The sequence below is a fragment of the Nestor notabilis genome, unplaced genomic scaffold (assembly GCF_000696875.1).
Source record: "Nestor notabilis isolate BGI_N333 unplaced genomic scaffold, ASM69687v1 scaffold16045, whole genome shotgun sequence".
Lineage (NCBI taxonomy): Eukaryota > Metazoa > Chordata > Aves > Psittaciformes > Psittacidae > Nestor > Nestor notabilis.
This window is the reverse complement of record NW_009928998.1, coordinates 51,172-75,003: the sequence shown is the minus strand read 5'-3', so window position 1 is coordinate 75,003 and position 23,832 is coordinate 51,172. Positions and strand designations below refer to the sequence as shown.

Below are 23,832 nucleotides of genomic sequence, written 5' to 3'. Positions count from 1 at the left end.
CGTCGTGTAATTTTTTAGCTCTTTCCTCTTTATGAAGATTGTTTTCATATGAACAGCCATTAAAACGAGTGTTAGGGCCTGTTTTCGCCAACAGAATGGCTAGGAGTGATGTACATTTTGCTCTGAAATACAGAAGTTCACATCCAACTTGGAGCATCTCAAAATTTATCTTATAAGAAACCAGGATAGTTACAGGTGTTCTAACAAATGAATTTTTCACTGGGGCTTGCAGTGTTGGAAGAGTGTGAAATCAAAGGAGTAGGTTTTAATTCAAAATAGTAACAATAGGAGAGTAAACAGGAAAGGTGTGTTACTTGTCCAGGTACTGATGGTTTGCCCTTTTTTGGGTCAGGCTTGCTTATGTGAGAATTTTTTATGGGTATCAGAAATCTTATCTGGCTGCACAAAAAAGATGTTTGCCAAATCAGGAGAATCTCTTTGTCCCTTTTGCTGTGCTTTGGCCAGTTTGGTTTCTTGGCTGACACAGAAATGTTAAGTGCTTAGATAGATTGGTATAATTGTCTCTATCCTTAGAGTAAATTGCATTGAACAGTCAGAGCCACGCCATTCATGATGTCGTCTTGAAAATGACCATCTCTGTGTAATTTCAGTGATTCGTTTGAACTATTTTTTTGGAATTGAAGCAAATACATCTATCAGATTTTTTCCTTCTCAATGACAGCATTCTTGTTATTACTTGCTGAAAGATACTAGGTCTTTCTCTGCCTCGCTTTGTTCCACAGATGAGCTAGAATTTTTAAATTAAACTACTTTTGCCTGTGTTCTTTTCTAGTGTAGAATTATTGAAATAATTTGAAGATATTCTTTTGTTATCCTTAGTATTGCTGGGAACTTAAAGAATGTAATTAGAAGGATGAATAAACATTTAATGATAGTCCTGAAGATGCCTATAGCTTCACACACCTACACATTCTGTTGATGTACTGTGAGATACTGACCCAGCTTGGTGTAGAGTTGGCAGTGACTGTGCAGCTGTCGTGTTGCTTATAAGCAGAATGTTGGCCTTGTACTCCCCCAGGGAGGTACGTTTGACCACAGCCTCCCTTTCCATACAGGTGGCAACAGAGCCTGTTTTTTTAAATTGGACTGGGATAGTTTCCCTGGCTTGTTGGTAGTGCAGCAGTTCAGCTCTAGGTCAGGTGGGGGTTCATCCTACTGTATCAGCCACAGCAGCTGGTGTCTTTTGATAGCAGCTTTAGGCAGGAGAGAAAAGTTGTGGCTGCAGACAAGTGAGTAAAGAGCAAGTCAGAGAGAGGAGATCCAATCCCTTAATGGGGATGTTAGTAGCATTTCTTTTTAAGTATCCTCCTAACTCTTATTATTTCACCTTTCAAGTTCCTGGAACATTAATGATGATATGCTTCTCTATCTGATAGCACTTTTTTTTAGTATTACATCAGGGTAGTTAAAGAACATTGTTGTGGATTTTTAATTTGTTGTCATGTTGAAATGTTTCGCTTTTTCAAGCTTTCTGCTTATTGTACTTTGAAATTTGTTTCCCTTTTTAAGACTTTTTGCTTGTTCTTTTGTAATTTAACTGTCTTGCCAAAGATGCACCCTCATATTTCTGTAATACAGACAAAGTTTAAGCAGATTGATGATTAGGTTAAAGATGTCCAGGAGAAAGTTAAGGTGCCCATAGGAGTCGGGTAAATTGATTAAGGTGTCTTCTCCATGGTGGTTAGTAGGTGATTGACATATGGGATCTTTCAGTATTTAAATTTTCTCTTGTAAGAGAAGCTGGCTTTTCAAGTCAGGTTATGAACCTACCATTTGTTCTAGTTGGGTTTGAAATTGAAACGCTGTTGTAATCCTTCCAAAAATTGCCCCATTCCCTGTTCATCGTAGTAACATAACTAGAACAATAAATATAATCCAGCAGTACTTGAGAACTTAAAAATTGACTGCTTCTCTATCTCTGTTTTCTGGTTTTTCTGTTCTTGATGACTTTTCCTTCATCATCACAGGCATTACAGTGTATGACACATGCATACGTTGCTGCCTGTAGATTGTAAATAAACTAGATGGTAGGCACCAGTTTCTTGGGGATAGGCAGCAGTATACGCAATCTTCCATATGGTCTCAGCTACTCTAAATGTGAGATTTAACTCTTCACTAGGTAGTAATCTGGTATTCTAACTAGAGACCCAGCTCTCAGCAGCTACTGCAGAGGCATGGAATTTGTTACAGCCTCAGGTCATAAGGAAACCAAGCTCAGTAGTGTGTTGCTCCAGAGTGACAATTTTTTGGTTTTCTTCTTCATGCTATATCCTTACTCTTTACCTTCTAGAATGATTCTGCAGGGGTGCCAAAAGTAGATACTATCTTTCCTTTACATGTGGCTTTCTGTAGGGCCTTCTAATATCCAGTCTTTGAAGTGCTTTTTTAGTATGTGCTTACTGACGTCTGTGATACAAGTTTTTTATTACAGCTAAAGCTCTGGTTTATCAATGTTAAGTCTTTGTCACTTTAAACATATGGTTTGAATCCAGGCATGTACCAGCATATACAGTATCCTTCAATATTTGTTTTTCTAAGTTTTCTTAGATAAACAGCATGAAATTAAACTCAAAGGAAATGCTTAAATCTGGACTAATAGTACCTTTAACAGAAGGAGCATTTCCCTTTGTCTCATGGCCTGTGTTCATTTTTGCTAAATAAAGACAATGCTTTGTATATAATGAATGTAAGTTTTTTACAGTGGGTTTTCATGACTGAGTTTCAAAATACTTGTATTATTTACTTTCAAATAGATGCAAAGTGGAATGATAATGAAAGTGAGGTTTAAATGCATCTCTGCTAAGTAGATGAGTGTCAGAGCTGGAAATAGTCTTCCTAAATCTCAGTTCAGAATTCAGTTATTCACACTGATCTCCTTTAAGAGAACATTTACATGGTACGGAGAAGAATAGGGTCCCTTTTTGGGTAGCAGCCATTTGTAAAAGTTTGAGAAAATAAACCCCATCTATTTATACAGTATCAGTCTGATATCCGTCCGTTCTGGATCTTTCGGAGTTCTGTTGCTGATCATTTATTGCCCAGCTCCACAAACTGTCACTAGTAACTGAGTTCAGCTGATAGCATAAATTCTTCAGTAAAAACTAGTATACTAAAGAACACCTGACACACAAATGTATGGAGACAGAGTGGATGGTTTGCAAAAGAGGTGTGAGCAGGATAATGAGGATTATCACCTGGAGGCGTTTTGGAGAAGAGCACCATTCTGAAAGATGTCCAGGGCTTTGAGACTGAACGTCTTAATGGGAATCTTTTGCTGCCAACATTCCTATGAGTCATTAGGACAGTTTCTTTTCAAGATGGTCACATTACTCAGATGAATAGGATTAAGTCCTTCAAGGATGAAGGATGGAAAAGCAAGGTAATGGTTGGGCTGTGGTGTTACAGACAATCCATCAGAGATCTTTCAGAACACTGATGTGTTCAAAAGAATCAACATAATCAGTATCTCCTCCGGTTTGTGATCCTGATCATGTTGCTCATGTCTTTTCATCCTACATGTCAGAGATTCTCTCCTTACATATTTTAACTGTGTAATTTGCACTGTAATTTTCTTAGGAAACATTGCTTCACTATCCATCCTGTTACAAAACTGTTCAGGAGTGCATCCTTCCTTGGGGGATACTAAGCCTGTACATTGCTTTTTGGCTTGCACTGGGATGTGTTCTGTGCTTGCTGAAACTTAAGATTTGTATTTTTGTTCTAAGAATTTGTTCAATCTAATATTGGCATTAGGACTTCTATCTTCCTACTGTATTTAATAGTTGATAGTATAAGACACTACAGGTTGACCATTTGTACCTAGTTCTGGTAGATGCAAAGATAGTAAAGGAAGAGGACTTTAATACACACTTCACTTAGTCTATCAAACAAAGCTTGCAAGCAGTAGATTTATTATGTTAAACTATTAAATAACAAAGATAAGAAAATCTATCACTGAAGTGTAATGTTTTAGATACATCATACTGTAAGTTAAATTGAGTTTGTCACATAGAAAAAGCCTGAACATCACGGAACACAGTTTCTAGGGCCTTGCTGAGATAGATTGATTATTTTCTTAAAACATTTCAAAATGGTGCTTTACTGAATTTCAGGTGCATAGAAATAAGTGCATGTAACTTAGCCTGCAGTTACAACTGTTACACCTATGATAAATCAAACTTCAGCTGAATTAACTTAAAGTATATTTTCCATGGCAGTATAGAAAAGTATGATGTCTTTGAAATAGCAAAGATTGGTTTTCAAACACTGCATGAATTTACACTTTACAGCGGAGTACGCACTGGCACTTGAGATTTTGCTTTATAATTCATATAGTAATGAACAAGAACAGATGATTATGAAATTTAAACATGTTATCTAATAATGATTAATGGAAAATTGATCTAAAGGTAAGGTTTTATCCTTTTAAGTATCAAACCCACTGGATTCGATGAGAATTAATTGGAAACAGTTCCGTGAAGGTGGAGAAGCTTTACTTGTCTTTGTATTGGTTTACAAGCTGCTGTTACTCATGAATGATTGTGGGTTGCTAGTCTAACCATTAGTTTTTCAGGTGAATCTTTTGATGGATCTGTTGCTACAGAATCAGGCTTGGTGTTATCCAAGGTAAAAAGCAAAATGTCAAAAATTGGGAGCAATGGAAGTGGCAAGGAGGAGACAAAAAATCCATTCAGGCTATGATGTCTTGCATTCTGAAAAGTCAGAATGTTGCTTTTAATTAGAATATGACCTTCATATTATTCTGTGATACTTACACTCTCACAAGCAGAAGAATTCTCATGCATGGTTTTGATGCATTAGTAGACAACAGTTTTGTTGTAGTAAAGGTTCTTGTAATCCTTAGTTTAGTATATTAATAGTGACTGGATTACACTGATTTTAGTACCAGCATTAACAACAATAAAATAAAAATAGTAACAAAATTATTAGAAAAACTGAAATCAATAGCCTGTGAGAAAACAAAGCCTATTCTGACTGATTACTTCAAGGTTGTTTTGTTGGGGTTTTTTTAGTTAGTATCCTAGACTTACATTTCAAGCCATTTGAAATACAGTTATATGTGTTCTATGTAGAACTTTTGGACACATGAACGTTTAATATTTATGTATTTAAAAATGGTGCTTTTTTTCAAAAACATAGTGGAAAATCTCTCTGAATCTCTGCTGTTTTAACTTAAATTTTAGTCTTACTTATTTTATACTGTTAAGGTTAAGAAGGCTGAATTTCTAAGTTCTTGTTTTGCCTTGTAATATTTAATAATATAAAATACTAACAGTTTTGCCTATCACTATGTTTACTGTTTTTTTCATATTTTATAACTTGTAGGCCTCCAATAGCCAAGCATCACCACAATCTGCTACCACACCAAGGATGGAAAGTACAACAGGAACTGCAATTGCTACCTCTTCAAGAACTCCTCCATCACTCAGTCTTCAGGGTCCCCTGTGTCCTCCTGTGTGTCCCCCAGCTCCATTAGAAGAGTTGTCTCCAGACAGCATTGATGCTCATACATTTGATTTTGAAACTATTGCCCATCCAAACTTGGAGCAAGCTCTTAAGCAAGGATCATTAGACTTGGATTCGTTAGCAGAAAGTCCAGAATCTGACTTTATGTCAGCAGTAAATGAATTTGTAATAGAAGAAAATCCAGTATCTCCTAATGTAATAAGTGATCCCCAAAGTCCAGAAATGATGGTGGAATCTCTTTATTCTTCAGTTATCAATGCAATAGACAGTAGACGTATGCAAGATACAAATTCTGGTGCAAAGGATGTTTCAGCAGAAAATGCATCTCTCAGTGTTTGCATGGAGAAGTGTAGGGTTATTGCCCAAGATTCAAAGGTACATTTAAGAGGTATAAAAGAAGATCTTTGCCACTTTAGAACGCTTGTACAAAGAGAACAGTGTGACTTTTCTAATTCTTTAAAATGCACTTCATTAGAAATAGTAAATACTATTGAGAAGGTAAAACTCTCACTTGAAAAAACACTAAAAGATAAACATCAAAAAGAACTACAGTCTTTGAAAAGTGAATATGAAACTAGAATTAATAAATTATTGGAGGATGGTGAAGAAAATGAAAAGAAGATTAAAAAGTTAAGAGGTGACTTACTAGGCCTTGAGGAAGTTATTCAGAATAAGAATGATGAATTTGCAATGGTGAAGAATGAGAAAGAAGCTGTAGTTTGCCTTCAGAATGAGAAAGACCAGAAATTACTGGAATTGGAATGCCAAATGGAGACACAAAATTGTGAAATTAAGGAACTGAGACAGTCACGCGAGATAGTACTTGAAGATTTGAAAAAACTTCATGTTGAAAACAATGAAAAACTACAACTCCTGAGGGCAGAACTTGAGAGCTTAGAGCAAAGCCACTTAAAAGAACTGGAAAGCAACCTACAAGCCAGGCATTTACAGGAATTTGAGAAAATGCTAGCTGAGCACAAGGACTGTTTAGATAAATTAAAAAAAGAGAATCAACATAGACTTGAACAAATGCAGGAATCTCATGCAGTAGTTGTGCAAGAGAAACAACAACAAGTTGAAGAGTTACAACTCAAGGTTTCAGATCTGTCCGATTTGAGGTGCAAATTGGAAGTTGAACTTGCCCTGAAAGAGGCAGAAACTGATGAAATGAAGCTTCTGTTAGAAGAAAGCAGAAACCAGCAACAAGAGACATTAAAATCTCAGATTGATAAGGAAACTGAAAGCTTAAAAAAGGAGATAGATAAATTAAACCACAAAATACAAATTAGTAGTGATGAGTATCAAGTAGGCTTGTCAGAACTAAGGACTCTGATGACAATTGAGAAAGATCAGTGCATTTCTGAGCTAGTTGACAGATATGAAGAAGAATCCAATTTGCTTAGAACTGAACTAAATAAAGTAACACTTCTTCATCAAAAAACTTCTGAGGCAGAAAAAAGACTTTCAGAGCAAGTAACAGAACTACAAAGTAAGTTAGAATTGGAAGTGAATGCCCTAGAAAAGGAAAAAACAGAAAAATTGTCTCTCTGTGAGCAGCAGGAAAAGTACGAAGCTATTATCCATAAGCTTAAGGAAGAGAAAGAACTGTTAGTATCTAACCAAGCACAAGACAGGCAGTTGCTCATTCAGAAGCTCAATTGTGAAAAAGAGGATGCAGTACAAACTGCTTGTAAAGAGTTTGAATTACAGAGGGAAGCTGCTGAAAAAGGGCTTTTGGAAAAAATACAGCAACTTGAGATGCAAGTAAATCGGAGGTACTGTAAGAAGTTACTGTATTTTCCTAGTATTTTAAAGTAATTAACATGGTATATTCATGATGCACTGCTATAAGTAAAATTTCTGTGTATTTGTAAGAGTATTTATTGGGTTGGTGTCTATATTTCAAGTGGCTTCTGTTTTATCGGTAGTGATATTCCTGTGTCTGCAGTTAATCTGAAAGGTTGTAATCATTTACAGTCAGCAATGAAGGTTTTATATTTGTAATATTACACTGAAGGAGTGTTCCCACAGTAGTGGTGCAGTGCTGCAGAACATACAGACTTAAGTTAGTATTTAACTTTTGCAAGAAGAGTCCAGCATGTATGCACAGTTCACTTACATAGTGCAAGGGAAATCTGAATATCCTCTTCACTTGAATTCTCCACTTCAGTCCCATTACCTCAGAATTTTGATATGTGACCATATCCATTATTACATTATGTTGTCATGTCTGTTTTGTATGTCAGTGTATGAAAGAACTCATCAAGATAATATGTTTTCTTAATGAAGATTGGGATATAATGAAATTAAAAACTGCCCTTTAGCAAAACATCCTCTTAATGAAATATGGAGAAATGAGGCAAAAAAGGATATACTCTATGTTCTATTCCTTTTATATGTATTAATGCACTGTAGAAATTTTTAAAAACTTTACTCAACAGGAAAAAGATGTATTTGTGTCATCTGACTTTCTAAAAATTCACTGTCTATGCCTAAATTTGAAAAACTTCCGAGCACAACTGTGTATATTCTTATGCAAATTGGATAAACCAGATAATGTTTCTTTGAAACACATTACTATCTGCTTCAGTCTAAAGAAGTGTTACTAGTCTGTTTAGAGTTCTGCCAAGTAATTTAATTTTCAGTGTGACCTTAAAATATGTATTGCCTCCTAAGGCTCCTTTTGATGCCTTTAATCTGCTGTTAGTTATTTTATTTTTTATTTTTTTTAGGAATAAAGACATACTGTGTGTTATCTCCAGAAGGCATACATACTAAGTGAATCTGTCTTAATATTTCAAGGTCACTGTCTAGTTGTTTGGGTTTTGAGTTCCTAAAACCCCAGGCTGTCAGTAATTTGAGTTGACTTGTTATCCTCACTCAGTTGTCGTTTAGCAGTTAACTTGTAACGGTAGAAACCAACTTTCAGTTGGCATGTGCTATATGCTTGTCAGATAAATGTCCTTTCCTGCAAGAGCAATGTATGGAAGGTATGGATAGGAACACGAATTGTTAAATTTGATCGGAGTGTTGCATTGGTATTAGGAATCTACTTTTTGAGCTTACATGAAAACTAACAAACATATTTAGAAGCGGTGAAGAAATGTTTGTGACCCATGCATTACCAGCATATTAAACCTAATGTGTTTTGGTTATAATGTGCTTGAAATTCAAGTCATCATGATCAGGGAAGAAAAAAACTCCAAGGCATTTGTAACTGTCCTGTTTAATTTTTCTACTGTATGTAGAAAGATGAATCCAAACACACAATTTCTTTAATGACTTTCATTGTTAAGCAGTTTGCTGGTTTTGTTAAAAGATGTATAACATTGTAAAGAATGTTAAACATAAGAACAGGAAGCCTGACTGGTTTGAAAACTGAATACAGCTTGGGCATTTTCCAGCCTTGGTGTTGTCCAGCCACTTCTATCAGACTGCCATCAGGAGTGAAGCTTCTCTGTAGAGCATGTGCTCTCTCTTGCACAGCTAGGCCTAATTTAGAAATAAGTTGCTATTTAATCCAGCACAAAAATGCTTTCTCAGTAGCACAAAAAAGATTTGCCTGAGAGTCTTGTGACTTGCTTTGTTCTGCTTATTTTACTTCTGATTTCTGGAATGTCAGAGGTTGTTTAGCCAGTGCGTATACTTCAGTTGGCTTTCAGAGCTTTTTTATTTACAACTTTGCATGGGCTTTTTGAGTGCTTAGCTACTGCATAATAGTTTGTATCTTCAGTATATGCCCATGTGGGTTGTGTTAGTAGTGTTGCTAACCACATCCGTTGTCATATTAGAGTAGTGCAGTGTTTACTTGCAAAGGAACCCCCATCTCTGAAGAAATGTGCTTTTGGAATCCCGAAAACAATAAAAAAATTTAGGTGTTGTCACTGTTGCCATAGTTGTCAACACCTTTGCAGATTAAATCCAATACCTGATACAGAGGCAAGGTTTAAAAACTCGTAATGTGCTCACATCCTTTGCAGAATAGCAGTGTCCTTTACTTGAGTGTCATATGCAAACAGACAGTAGACCAGGCAGTCTGTTTAGGAGGCAGATGATACCTGCTTTGATTTAGTGCAGCTAACAACTTTGAGTTTATGCTGATGTCTTAACTTGGCATTTGGATAACCTGGAATAATATGAGTGATTTTTGTTGATTGTAAAGTAAGGAGCAGGCATACCACTTCCGTGTACTTCCCAGATGTTGATGCTTTCATTTCTTTATAATCATTATTACTGTCCTCCAGATTCTACAACCCAGAATTTAGAGTTTCACGTCTGGATTCGATAGGATCAGGGTTATTGCTGAATGCTTTAATTATGGGGTAGTTCTGAAGGCTTTGCAGTTTGACATACTAAGAATTTACAAGGAGTTGATTGTCATTGTTCGTCTTTTTACCGCTTTCCGTGCCTTCTGGTATGCTAGAAAAGTGCATGCAAAAACCTCAAGAAAACTTCAGAATTGGAGTCAATGTAGCACACTAAAAACCAAAATGCTCGAGAATAAGAACTTGGCGAGGTGTTTATGATTAAAAAGTAGAATTGAAGATTGATAGTGACTTAATAAAGAGTACAGTATTTATTAAATATCTCAGAAAAAGAAGTCTCATTTCTGATTTTTGTTTGCTTATTTCATGTATTCTGGGACTGTGTATATGCTGCAAATTTAAAGCCTACTCATTTTCTTTTAAGTCCTCCAACTGAATCATCTGCTGAATCAAGCTTGGTTGCTGAACTTAAAGAGAAGCTTCAGGAAGAAAAAATGAAGTTCCTAGAGCAACTTGAAGAACAAGAGAAAAGAAAGAATGAAGAAATGCAGAATATCAGAATCTCACTCACTGCAGAACAGCAGGTAAAGCTGATTCTTTCTTATTACTTTTGCTCCCATGACAATTATGCGTTCTGCTGTTTTGAAGTAACGGAGTGAGAGGCTTTTTTGGAGTTTTTGCTGTGTAACTCTTAAACATTCTAAATTTGTTCTGTTATCTGCAGCCAGCATACCAGGTGTTAATAGAATGCAACACTTAAGCATTACGCAAAAAGAAGAATAAAAAAACCAACACCGCACAAAAACACAAGCAAACCAGCCAAAACAAGTGCCATCTTAAATATCTGTGAACTGGGCAAACTAGATTCAGTTTTAGTTATTTTGTGACTTCTGCTTAAGTTGTTAAGCTAGTGCTGTAAATTTGTATCCGTTTATCTCTCCAACTCCAGAAAGATACCAGTTAAGTATAGCTTAAGTTAGCAACACAAAATTTGTGGACAACACAAAATTAGTTATTGGAAATACTTATCGATTTAAAATGCTACTTAATGGCTGTATAACTTTATTAGCCTGGGAGGTGATGTTTGAGGTTCAAAGCAAATGTTATATTAATAAGCTTAGAAACGCTGTGTACTCCATACCTTGATACAAAACCATATTGCACTGTATTAATAATTATATCTGTACCCACATCTTTTTTCCTTTTGAAACATCTCGAATCTAGTATTTTGTAGATGAATCTTCAGTTCTTAAATTAAATCTGTTAGTAACAGCTATTACCTGCGGCTTTGTTGCATTTAAACACTAAGAAGGATTTTCTGGTTTAAGCACCTCTACTTAACTTTAGCTCTGGTAGGATCAAATAAGGACAAAGAGACAGTGTAGCAATCAGCCAGCTTCGTGAATGAATGCTATGAATCACTTGGTGCAGAGAACAGAAAATTTCAGACAGTTACAAAGAAATGAATGGGTTTTAATTTTTTTGGACTGCAGACATTAACACCAAAGTGAGCCTTACATGGCAAATTTAATAGGAATATTTCATAAATTACATTGGTAATCATAAAACTTTTTTATCAGAATATGCCTTAATATGCTGTTTTCCTCACTATCTGATAACATTCTTCATTTGTGCAGCAGTGTGGAAGGGAAGGTTCTAAGGCATTAACAGCAAATCACAGGGAGAGATGAAACCTTTTATTAGGGGGAAAAAAAAACAACCCAAACCCTTAAAACTGTAAAAACAGTGTTTCAGTCAGTGCTGAAAGCTTACTGGACTGGCTCTGTTGGTCACTGAATATTCTGGATATTTAATCTCACTTTTGATGCCATTTTGATGTTATTTATGCTTGTGGTGTGTGATAGTTCTGTTATGCAGACGTATACCAAAGCCCATTGTGCACTATGTAAGTTGTGTAGCCTGCCAAATAGCTTTCAATTCAAGACTGAGAATGGATAGGCATAGGTCAAGACAATCTTAACATTTACAAAAAAAAAAAGTGAAATTGTAATTTAAAATATCGTCTTAGTATGCAGTTGTTGGTAGCTTTTGTCTGTCTCTTCAGCACAACCTTAAGAGTAGAAGGGATGAAGGAATGATGGTTTGTAGAAGGATTGAAGAAGCAGAAAGATTTGCCAAAATGATACCAAAGGATATGCTTGCCTTTTTTATGTTCGCTTATTCAGACTATTAGCAGGATTCCTGTATGGCTTCTGCATTAAGTAATTGTTCAGTGAGGAATTAATGCATAACTTGAAATCTATTTTAAATTCAGATCCTAATATGTTATTCTAGTTTAATTATATTTTTTTATTACATGCAACATACCTTGATGCAGTGTAGCTTTGTCTTAATCTTTTAAATCCTTAAAGTAACTCTTTTTGATATAAAATGTTCAACTGTCATACATTAATGGGAATATAAAGTGTTATGTTTAGAAGAAAAAACAACCAACTTTACAAATTATTTTTTAATTACGATTTCTTTATAATTAGAGCTGGGGGGAACTAGCTGGATAAAAATAATTTTTAAAAAAGGTACAGAAACAACTCAAAACAAAATGTACAGGCATATTATCTCTTTAGCAGGGTAATATGTAAACAATTTTAATTCCTTGTTTAGTTACAATTTAGGAAAATGAAATGGGTGATATCTTTCGTACTTGCTTGTTCTAGTGATGTATTTTGCATTACAATTGTACAGTACAGTTCTTATTTCAGTAATGCTTCTTTCTATTTTCAGACCAACTTCAACACTGTTCTGGCAAGAGAGAAAATGAAAAAAGAAAACATAATTAATGATCTTAATGATAAATTAAAAGTGCTTACACAACAGCAAGAAAAAGATAAGGGTAAGAAAAGTTCTGAAGAAGTATTAATCTTTTTCTAATAGGACAATTCCTTTCACTATAGCTTGGTTGTGATCCTTAGTGCTGCTGTTATTAAAAGAATTTCTATTAACTTGTGTCATAGATTTGATTGAAACACTTTCTGAAGATCGAGCTCGCTTACTTGAAGAGAAGAAAAAGCTTGAAGAAGAAGTTAATAAACTGAGAAGTAGTAATTTTTCTCCATCGACCTATTCAGCAGCAGCTTCAGAACTTTGTGGTGCCTGTGCAGCTGATATTCCCACCGACACAGACAGATTGGTTTCTGACATTGCAGCTGAAGGGAGAATGGACTCCACAATGGAAACCAGTACGATGGCCGTACAGTAAGTAATGGGGCATTGTAGCAGAAGTACACAAAGCATGGTCTTGTTCTTTAAATGTGTGCTGTTGAGTGTTGTGAAGTACAAGTGAGCATGTGTAATACTTCTCTGTTTTTGTTCTTGCTAAAAATATTCTTTTAAATGTACACATGCAACTGTGGTATCAGAATCATCAGAAACTTAGAAGTATGCAATGATGACTTAGAAGTATGCAACTTAAAAGGTGAAACTTGGCCCCACAAGTAATTATGAAATGAAAAAAAGAGACCTAAGTATATGAAATGTAAGTCAAATAGGAGAAAAAACTATCATAATCGTGAATGAGCTGGTTATGTGCATGTTATTGACATATCTTCTGGACAGTGGCTGGCACTCATTTAAAAACAAACAAACTTCATGATTGTTTGCATATATGTCTGGTGTAAGGTAGCATAATGACATTTCTTGATGAAGGGGAAGGGTCAATGCTTGGTAGAAATTAGGCTGAATCCTCAGGATTTCAAACAAGCAACGAGACTCAGGGTGATTAAGTGGCCTTGGTAGATTTATGTTTTTTGGTATTGGAGAGAAGGACAGGTATTCAACATGTCTTTGTATAAATTCTAAATCATCAGCAGTTGGCTGTGATACACTGCTGACTTACTAGAAGGTAGTAATGGCATTGGGGGAAAAAACTTTGCAATGATCTAAACCCTTACTTGAGTAAAAGAGCTAGGGCAAACAATTTATCTACTTCAAACTAGATGGTTCACTTAAGACTGGATCATTTGTGTCTGAATCTGGTTTATAATCTGGATTTACAACAGATTCCAAAACTATTGAGATATATATATATATATTTAAGCGCTTATCACCCCTTTTGTATGGAGGTTTAATTAGGCAGGGGCTAATTTGCAGGTGAGTGTCTGAAGCTGTAGTTGAAATGCTGAGGTGATTATAGAGATCAGAGGGAACTGAGAGGGGTTTTTTTTTTGCAGTCATCAACTTTACTATGCTTTCTATTTTGGGTGCGTTGACATAGCAGTGCACTTTGCTATTGGCATATCACACTTTGCCTAGTAAGTTAAGAGTCTACATGTAAAACTAGCAGACTGTGATCTGGTCATAATACATGTCTGTGAAGTATTCTGGATTTAAGTAATTCTGACTGGTACAAAGTTGTCCTCTTGATCGTTGTCAGGAGTCCAGCTTACTATAGATGTATTGTCTGATTTTTTTCAATACTGACTTCCATGAAAATGTACCTCAAGTTCAGAGCTTTGTTTCTTAATTTAAATGTACCTAAAGGTATTGTGTACAGATTTTTAAATACTAAGGAGTGATGCTCCAAGAAAAAGTGTAATGATGATGCGTGCAGAAATCCTGATTCTTTTTTTTTTCCAATTTTCTTCACATTTACGTTACATTACATACATTGAAACATTGTAAAACATTGATGTCTTACATCGTGATGTTTGGAAAATAATGCAAAACATGCAGAAAAATCTCCCCAAATCTGCTAGAAATGTTGATACTGGTTCTTAAGGCATGATAAGTGAAGATGGGAGGAGTGGGGGAAAAAAAATCTAACCTGTACTTTTTATTCTTTCTCTTTTAGTGAAAATGTCCACATGTCTGAAGAAAAACAGAGGATAATGTTGTTAGAAAGAGTGAGTAGATTGTGAAGTTAAACATTACAACTAAGTACTTATGTACGTGTGAAGTTGTGCTGTGATTGGTTATACTCTGCAATATAGCATCTGCAGGTCTTATAAACTTAATTTCAGAGGATGTTTTTTCATTGTACTTGTTTCAGATCAGTATAATTCACCAAAATAATTAAAAATAATTATTAATACATTATACTTACATTTGGCCTAGCTTAAAGTTTGTTTATTCTGTTTAAGTAGGCTTCAGTAAGACTAAGTCAGGTTCAATATTTCTTCTTAGGAGTGACAGGTCAGTGATCTAGGGAATTTCTGTGGCAAGAAAAGTTTTGATTACTTTTTCAAATAAAAGCATCCAAAGCACCTGGGTGGGAATTAAGATTGATTTACCTGTTTTTCTTGGAAATAGGTAAATTTTCCTCTTAGGCTTAGATAACTTTAATTCTACCTGGGGTGCATTATAATCTTGACTGTACTGTTTCTGTAAAAACTCCCAAATACATACCTAAATTTTCACTTCTGTTACAACTTTCATTTTGAGCATAGCTTTCAATGTACACTGAGTATTTGAACCTTTTTGAAATAAAACTGTTATTCTTGGTAAAAGATGAGATTAATTCTTAGTAGCTACATTGGAATCTTTCAGATTCTAGTAACTTTTAACTATCCATTTATATCTAACTCCATTCTATTTTCATGCCCTTTCAAAGCTGACCTTAAAAAAAATAAATAAATTAAGTGTCCATAGCTTTTAGCTTTCTAGGATCACTTAGACTAAAATCTGTGATCAGCTAGAGAACATGAATGTTTTCTGGTAACGGGTTGTGGCACTGCATGATGCAAGTGGCTAGATGTTGCTGAGTAGAAGCTCTTACGTGCTTTATTCTGTCATCTACTTACAAAGGATTTGTCACAGAGCTATAAAACAGTAACGTGTTATATTTGCTGTACAGTCAGTGAAATATTTTCCTAACTTAAGGAGAGTGTGAAGCTAAGCGTAACAGCAGGGGTTTGCAGCACTGTGGTAATTGCTAGACTTCAAATTTTTTTTAACATGTCTTGTTTTCAAAAGATGTTTTGAATCTGTTTGAAAACTGAAAGCTGTAGTAAATATGTATATTGTATAAGTAGCCTGGATCTTGTCATATCAAAACATTTTTTAAAATGTTTATACAGTGTAAGGTGTATTAGTTAACCAGATAAGATTATTTTTTTTTTCAGACTTTGCAGTTGAAAGAAGAGGAAAATAAGAGATTAAATCAGAGATTGGTAAGTATTTGTGCAGTGCGTGTTTTAAGTCGCATGAAAAGAATGAAAGCATACAAAGACAGGCTAATGCTGTTTCTAGGGAAGTTGGCGGGAGGGGGGACTGGCATTTGGAAATAAAGTTCTAGGTAACACTGTTTGAGTTACAGCTGAATTTCAAGTATGAGTAAACCAGGTTTGAATAGCATGTATAAGCAGTCCAGTAAGTAGGAAACTACATAACTACAACACCTCTCTCTAGTCAGAGTTTCTACAGCGCAATTATAAATTGCTTTCTGTAAGGATATTACCAAAGGTAATGAAATAGATACATTTACATAAGATCAGCTTCACTATCTACTTGCCTGTCAGTAGGCTATGTATCATCCCTTTGCAGATACAAAGTAGCATTACCCATTTTCATTTCTTAACGCAGTTACTGTATGTACAGTTGCATTCATTTTTAGATCTAGTTTATCCTATTGAAGTTGGCTTATATGTCAGTATTAATTAATTGAAACACATTTAAAGGCAAATATCATGCGTATAGGAGATGGTGATAATGTCCAAAACCTTACATAATTGACCTTTTGTTTGGTCATAGTAAATTTGACTCCAGTTTTATTCCAGGAAGTGCTGTTCTGTCTGTTACAGTAAACTTGGATTATATGACAGTCCTTTGTAAAACTGAGAGACCATATTGAGTTCAGTTGCAATAAACATGTTTAACCTCCAGTGTTTTACCATCAGCCTTTTTTTAGAATGCCAGTGGCCTCTGTGTTACAGTGCACAGCTATATCATAGGTCTTACATATGCTCAAAGCAAATCTTCATTGGCACTGGTTTGGAAAGCACTTCTCAGTTTTAAATAATGAGGGAGAAGTCAGTTGTGTAAGAAAATTCACAATCAGCTTTTTATGGGGAAAAAAAATATCACAAAAACAGCAACAAAAAATCAATATCAAAACTGCAAATAAACAGCCAAACCTGGTACAGAACAGGATGACAGGAAGGTATGCTGTTTTCTGGAGTGAATATAAGGTCTGCAAGAATAGACACTATTTGAAATCAGTAATAAATTACTTAATCATATTGTTACCTGCAATGTAAATTTCATCATAGCTTTTATCTTTTTTTATAGATGTCCCAGAGTATGTCATCAGTATCCTCAAGACATTCTGAAAAAATAGCAATTAGAGAGTAAGTAATTGTTAATTTTCATATAAACTGATAGATAAGCCTTCAGTAATAAGTATGTAGTTAAGAATGTCACAATTCTGCTGGTCTTGCTCTGTGGTGAAAAGATACGTAGGTCATCTCTATAGTTTAGCCGTCAGATATTGGACCACCCCAGTTAGGCATTAATCAAATTTTGTTCTGTATGTCACTGGTTTTCATGAATTTTGTGCCTTCCTTTACATGGTTCATGAAGATGATGCCTCATGGGATTTTTAGAATCCTCACAGAGTTGTCATTTAGGTTGCTTTCTGTTTATCTGTGCCTTCTTGAAATCATGCTAAGAAAAAGTAGTAGGACTCCTGTTCACCCTGAATATATGTAGTGCTCTATTATATTTCAAAACAAGTTTCATCATCTTGAAGTCTTCAGAATTTTTGGCGTAATGGTTTCTGAATTACACCAAGTTGCATTTTCTATTGTAACAAGGTCAGTATGTGCAGAATCACATTTCCTGTGAGCATTCGAACATTCTGGCAACTCTTTTGGTAGTGTTCGGTGAGGAAAATACCGTGAAAGAGTCATGTCTTTATCTATGTCCGTACAGTCTGTCATCGTAATAAGTCCAGGCAGACTGTTGCTGAAACTTGGCATGAAAACTTGCTGGCTTCTTGAGTTTTCCTGACGTCAGGAAGGAGCACTTTTTTGAAGCTTTTTATATAAATCTATGGTGTTTCCTTTTGCTTTTAACCCTTTGATCGAAGAGGAGCACTTCGTCCCTTCTTTGTTGCATGTGCTTAAAATTTTAAGATCCAGTAGCTACGTGAATGTTTTGCTGTATTTTTCTGTGTTCAAACTGACGTCGGTTTAAAACATAAAAAGCATGTTTGTAAGCACTGGTACGTACAGATCGTTACCATAAATACTGGTCAATAGAAATAATGTAAAATTGAAACGTGAGTAATTGAAACAGAAGAATTCAGGTAATTCTGTTTATATTTTAAAGCAAAATTGTAAGTTTTTCTTTTTTAAAAAATAAATTGAACTGATACATGTAGAACATCTTAAAATCACTTTCTAAAAGGTAAAGTGTTTTGTTGACTTCAGAAAATGTAAAGTGCATATGAGCTGGTATAAAAAATAGAAACGTCTGTGCTGCTGTTCAGCTAATTCTCAGTCTGTGCAATACTTGGGGAAAAAATGTGGTGTAATTAATGTGCTTATAAGCTTCTATACTTTTTTTGTTAAGTTCCTTGATTATTTTTTTCCCTTCAGTTTCCAGGTTGGTGATTTGGTTCTCATTATCTTGGATGAAAGGCATGACAACTACGTATTATTTACTGTTAGTCCAACCTTGTATTTCCTGCACTCAGAATCTTTGGCTGCATTGGATCTCAAACCAGGTGAGTGTGGTAAGTGTCAAGTTACTTCCAGTTATTATCTCCTTCTACAAATAACATTCTCAACTTTCTAATACTCTGTAAGTGATTTTAAAAATATATGTGATAAATACGAGAAGTATGTAATATAAATAGCTGTCAGCTACCTTTGTAGGTTTTGCTGTTTGTTTTGATGCCAAACATTTTTCAAGGCAGAACACTTTAAATAAAAAAAAAATCTAAATAGATGTTAATATCCTGGAAAAATGGCAAATAACATCTGCATCTTCAAAAAAAAAACAGAGAGAAAATCTCTATTTTGTTACACACACAGAGTACGCTAACATGTCTATGGGGAAAACAATCCTATCACAATATAACCGTGTAGGTTCTAGGCCTATTTTTATGTGGTTTTGTGTTTTCAGTGTCTTTTTTGATGAGGAAAGTAAATACGGAACTTAAGGTAACATTTTTGTCAAAACTGCATGCTCTGTTCTTATTTTTTAATATCTGAGTTTGTGATGTTAGTTGAAGATTGTGGATAAAATTTGTTCTCTCGTCTTCTATAAAGCGACTGGAATTTATGAACTCAAATATACATCTGAAATAACAAAACATAGACCACAATATATGAGGATTTGCAAGCAATATTTTTGCTGGTAAAGTTTTTCCACCCTATCTAAATGGTGTTTAGTAAGGCTCATAAGTTTTCAGAGAACAGTTTCTGTATGTGTTGCCTATATTCAGGTTGGTGGCACATTTGCTTTTTTCCTCCCTTAATCTTCAGGGCTTTTGTTTGGTTTTGGCAGCTATGTAAACTTAGTTTAGTGCAAAGCGTTATTATTTTTCCTCATCTAAAAAAGACTAATACTTCAATTTAACTATGTGCCACAGGAAATATATGAATGTAAACGCCTTTGAAGTATCACCTGTAGTATTTTTTGCATATCCACCAGTGCTAAGATTGAAGAAATGCCCAGGAACATGCATCAAATGGAATTCTAACTTATTTTAAACGTTTCTTTATGTTATTGCATGTCAGAAGCTGTCAACTTATTTTCAATGAGCAGACTCATAGCTTGCTCCATTTCTTACCACTTGCTAGCCAGAGTTGATCTCAAATTTGAGAAAACTGTACGTAAAGACTTGCCATTCACTTTAAGAACACATTTATCTCTAGCTCATTACTTGAGGAAACCATGACTTGATTCTATGAGGGAAGTGGGGAAAATGAAACCCAGAATGCTAGTATTAATTGTGATAGAGGAAAACTGGCACGGACCTAGGTACTGCACATTATTGTTTTAGGGGCTACCAAAATGTTCCATCTAAATCTGACCTTTTGTACCAACATAAACATATAAAGTTAATAATTCTGATAGATTTATTGTCAGTATTAAGTATCAGGGATCTAGCTGTCGTAGGTTGTCTCTGCCTAGATTAAGAGCATTTAGAATGCAACACCACCACTGAAATTGGTTGAGGACTACCTGGTTAGTGTGTTGTCCTTTATCTTCAGGATGGGGAAGTTTTCTGTGCAAATGTAAGAGAAAAAATCCTACATCTTTCTCACTATCTTTGTTAGATCAATGAAGTCTGTCAGCCAATCAAATTAAGAAAAACTTAAGAGATTTCTGCAATTTAAGTATGTAGTTGTAGAGCATGCAGGCCAGATATGAATACTTTGCACTGATTTGTAGGAGTATGGAGTAGAACAGAATCTGCTCCACTGTCAATAGCCAGATTAATACTGAAGAGTAAGATTAAAATTTCAGACTCTGGTCCTTGAGTGACTCATGTTCCCGTCACTAGATACAGTATCTCGTAAATAGTCATGCTTAGAAACGCATTGATGTTAGCATTTTGAAGAGCATATGTGAGCTGTTCCTTCCGTTAGTTTTGATGTTTCCTTCATGCCATGATTAGTGATAGTTAGAAAAGAGCAAAGTAAGTAAAATGGATATAATTTCTTGGAATAGAAAACACATAGGCGTTTCCTTACTGATACAGAAATGGATACAAGTGGGAAGTTTATATATGCCACTGTTGCTCTTTTGACCAGTCAGTTTATTATTGAGGTTTTTCACTTTCCGCCTTTCTGAACAGCATCAGGTACTCTCAGAAGACTGCAACCAAAACTGCAGACTTGTAGGGCTTTAAAATATTATTTATGGGTAACTGATTTCCGTCACTAATACAGAAAAATAATCAAGTGTTTCACTAAGGGTAAGAATAATATCTGGGTTCAGAAGACTTCCTATCCTTTGAAGTACTTCAAGAAACTCTCACCTTAAATCAGACCAAAAGGTCAAGCTTGGTTGATGAGAATAATTTTGAATCATTATATGAATTTCAGTTTTGATTTGGTTTTATGTCCTTTAATGTTAACTTTAATAAAAGACTTAAACCCCAAATATTTTGTTTGAAAGTGCCAATGACCCCTCTTCACATCTGAACTTACTTATTTTTTGTTTGTTTATTGAAAACAAGTTTAAGTAATTTCTTTCAATAAAATCATTGTGGCAAATTATCTTTGAGTACATTGAATCTCATATCTTGTTAATCTGTAGTTGATTATCTAAAATAATAAATATATTGTCTCTTTAGCTTCAGGTGCATCTAGAAGACCTTGGGTACTAGGAAAAGTGATGGAAAAGGAATATTGCCAGGCAAAAAAGGTAAAGAAATAGTAATGGAAAAAAATGTCTGATAAAATTAATAGAGACTAGAATTTAATATTTGTAACAATTGTGGAAAGTACTCTGTGCATTATAAATGACAGGAAAATTGTGCTACTTTTTGCCATTCCTACTGGTTTAGTCAGTGAATAGCAATAGAAGGGGAACTATTTAAGTAAGTGAGCAGTGGCTTAGGTAGCTTTGTTCATGCTGCACAACACTTTGCCACATTCCAAAGGGTCTCATAAATGCTGAGGGGTGGGAGTCGGTTTCTGCTAAAGAATGCAAAAATCAGAGAAATGATCCCATAGTTCTAATGTCTTTTTTTTTTTTTTTTTTTTTTTTTTTTTTGTAGGCACAAAACAGATTTAAAGTTCCTTTGGGTACAAAATTCTACAGAGTGAAAGCAGTACCATGGAACAAGAAAGTATAACACAACAATTTTAGTTCATCGTCTCCATTCTTTTTTGACTTGTCCTTCAGTGCTCGTTCATCGCTCCAAATACCAGGCCATCTTTTTATACTGAGGTCATGTGACAAGATACGTCATTGATGTACTGCTTTTACTTTTTAACAGGTCACATTTTAGAAACAAGAATTTCATCAGAAACTCTGGCCCTAACTGTTCCAGGTTTTTTACCCAGATAACTTTAGGAGTGTGGACCAAATGAGTTCATTTTCTCAAAGGGCAACCACATGATACATGGTTTGTTTAGCCATGTTAATTGCCTGTTAAATATACATTAGCTTGTATTTAGATGTTAAATGTTAGTTACCATTATTACCAGCATATGTCCTTTTGTGAAATCATTATCAAAGTACTTGCACTCTTTAACAGATTCTTTATATGTGTAAAATTCATCAACTATTTAAAGAGGAGTGTTCATTGCATGCAGATAATCATATAATTTTTCTTCAACATGAGTTTGCCTCAGTAGATGAATAAAAATAACTACTGCAACTTGTTTCATTACATGAAAATGCTCTTTAATGTTTAAAAAAAAAAACACAACAAAAAAAGCCTTGTAATTTGATAGACTGATTTTGAGAATCAGTCACAGTTAGATCTGCAATCTTCAGAAGCACTTTCGATGGATTGATCACACAGATTCTGAAGGGAAGACACCTGTGCAGTTTGTTCAAAGTGAAGCACTTGTTCTTCCCAGCAAAACAGAAATCTTGTATTAATCTATTTAGAAAAATCATATTGATGAAATTGTATTTCATGGTTGAGTTTCAGGAAAAAACTCATTGTACATTAACCATACAAGAGTCATTTAAGTAACAAATTATTGTAATTGTAAAAGACATGTAGAATTTTAAAACAATAAAGATTTGAAACTGTATGTGTTTGACGTATTTGTGTGCCTTTTAAATACTAGGTGTAATATTTATTTCATGTTAATCTGTTACAACTTCTCTCTGATTCCTGTAGCAGTTTCGTTACATAGAAATACCTAAATTTTCTGCAAAAGGCATTAATATTCCACAACATTCAGGAATTACAAAAATTACCTTGTAACAATAAAGAATTCAGGTAGACAAATTAATTTTGTCAACATTTTAAACATTATTCAAAATAGTTTTACTGGCTATAATTTAATTTTTTTTTTTAATAGCAATATGAAAGAATGTACTATAAATGTGTAGCCAGTGGAAAGTGAAATTCTAGATATATCTATGATCTTATGTCTAGAACTTAATTCACAGAGTAATTAAATGTGATTTATCTTCAGAAGGTGTGGATTGGAGGAGGAAAAGAGATAAATGATCACATGAAAATGTCAATGCTTTGCCCATATGTTGCAAATAATATTCTTCCAGAGTAAACAGTCACTTGAATACCCAGAAATTTCTGTATATGCTTAATTTAAAATTTTGTTCCATAACAGTTTTAAGTTCAGATTTTTATGAAGTGCATGGGCTTGTAATTGTATCATGCCTTTAATGAAATAAATTGAGGACAGTCGATCTCTGGAAAAGAGAGTGTCATTTTGCCAATTACATTCTTACCTGATTGTTAAATTTGCTACTTCATGTACTGACTTTTTAAAATTGCTTACCAAAAAAATGTGCCTTGTTCGTCAAAAACAATACTAGCATCGATCAGTACTGCCCATTGTCAAATGCGTAAATAACATAGATCTGTGGAACAGGATTAGAGCCAAAAAAAAAACCCCATGATGCAAATTTTTTATTGCTGAATTTTTGACCTTCAACTAAATGGGAATTCAGTTGTGTCTGGAATTTGGTGCAGTTTTGTTCTTTAGTCTACTCTGTTACAAATAGTTTAAGGTGCACACATAGCACAATTCATTCCTTCTAATATGCTGAGTGTTTAGAAATCTCAGTACATTTTACCCCAGTGACAAAACTTTTCCAGCCTCAGATACTCTCCCTACTGCTGTGAATATTACTTACCCTTCAGGGACTAATTGGGATGCTGGGATGGGACTCTTCATTAGGGACTGTAGTAGCAGGACAAGGGGTAATGGTTTCAAACTTAAACAGGGGAAGTTTAGATTAGATACAAGGAAGAAGTTTTTCACAGTGAGGGTGGTGAGGCACTGGAATAGGTTGCCCAAGGAAGTTGTGAATGCTCCAACCCTGGTGGTGTTCAAGGCCAGGTTGGAGAGAGCCTTGGGTGACATGGTTTAGTGTGTGGTGTCCTTGCTCATGTCAGGGGAGTTGGAACTAGGTGATCTTAAGGTCCTTTCCAACCCAA

At 34.9% G+C, this 23,832-nt stretch overlaps 1 protein-coding gene across 1 annotated transcript in view; it reads left to right on the top strand.

Annotated features, from left to right (window-relative positions):
* The window catches only part of RB1CC1 (RB1-inducible coiled-coil 1), a gene marked incomplete at its 5' end in the record, with an annotated part of 32,020 nt that extends 8,734 nt beyond the window's left edge, over positions 1-23,286 (top strand). Inside the window, 12 exons of the mRNA XM_010014794.1 lie at positions 5,368-7,283; positions 10,198-10,357; positions 12,516-12,624; positions 12,746-12,986; positions 14,581-14,632; positions 15,851-15,898; positions 17,016-17,074; positions 18,326-18,453; positions 21,037-21,107; positions 21,463-22,127; positions 22,758-22,760; positions 23,272-23,286. Of these exons, the coding sequence (XP_010013096.1) occupies positions 5,368-7,283; positions 10,198-10,357; positions 12,516-12,624; positions 12,746-12,986; positions 14,581-14,632; positions 15,851-15,898; positions 17,016-17,074; positions 18,326-18,453; positions 21,037-21,107; positions 21,463-21,540 (2,862 nt within the window). The remainder of the gene's footprint in view (positions 1-5,367; positions 7,284-10,197; positions 10,358-12,515; positions 12,625-12,745; positions 12,987-14,580; positions 14,633-15,850; positions 15,899-17,015; positions 17,075-18,325; positions 18,454-21,036; positions 21,108-21,462; positions 22,128-22,757; positions 22,761-23,271) is intronic.
* Between the last annotated feature and the right edge of the window lie 546 nt (positions 23,287-23,832).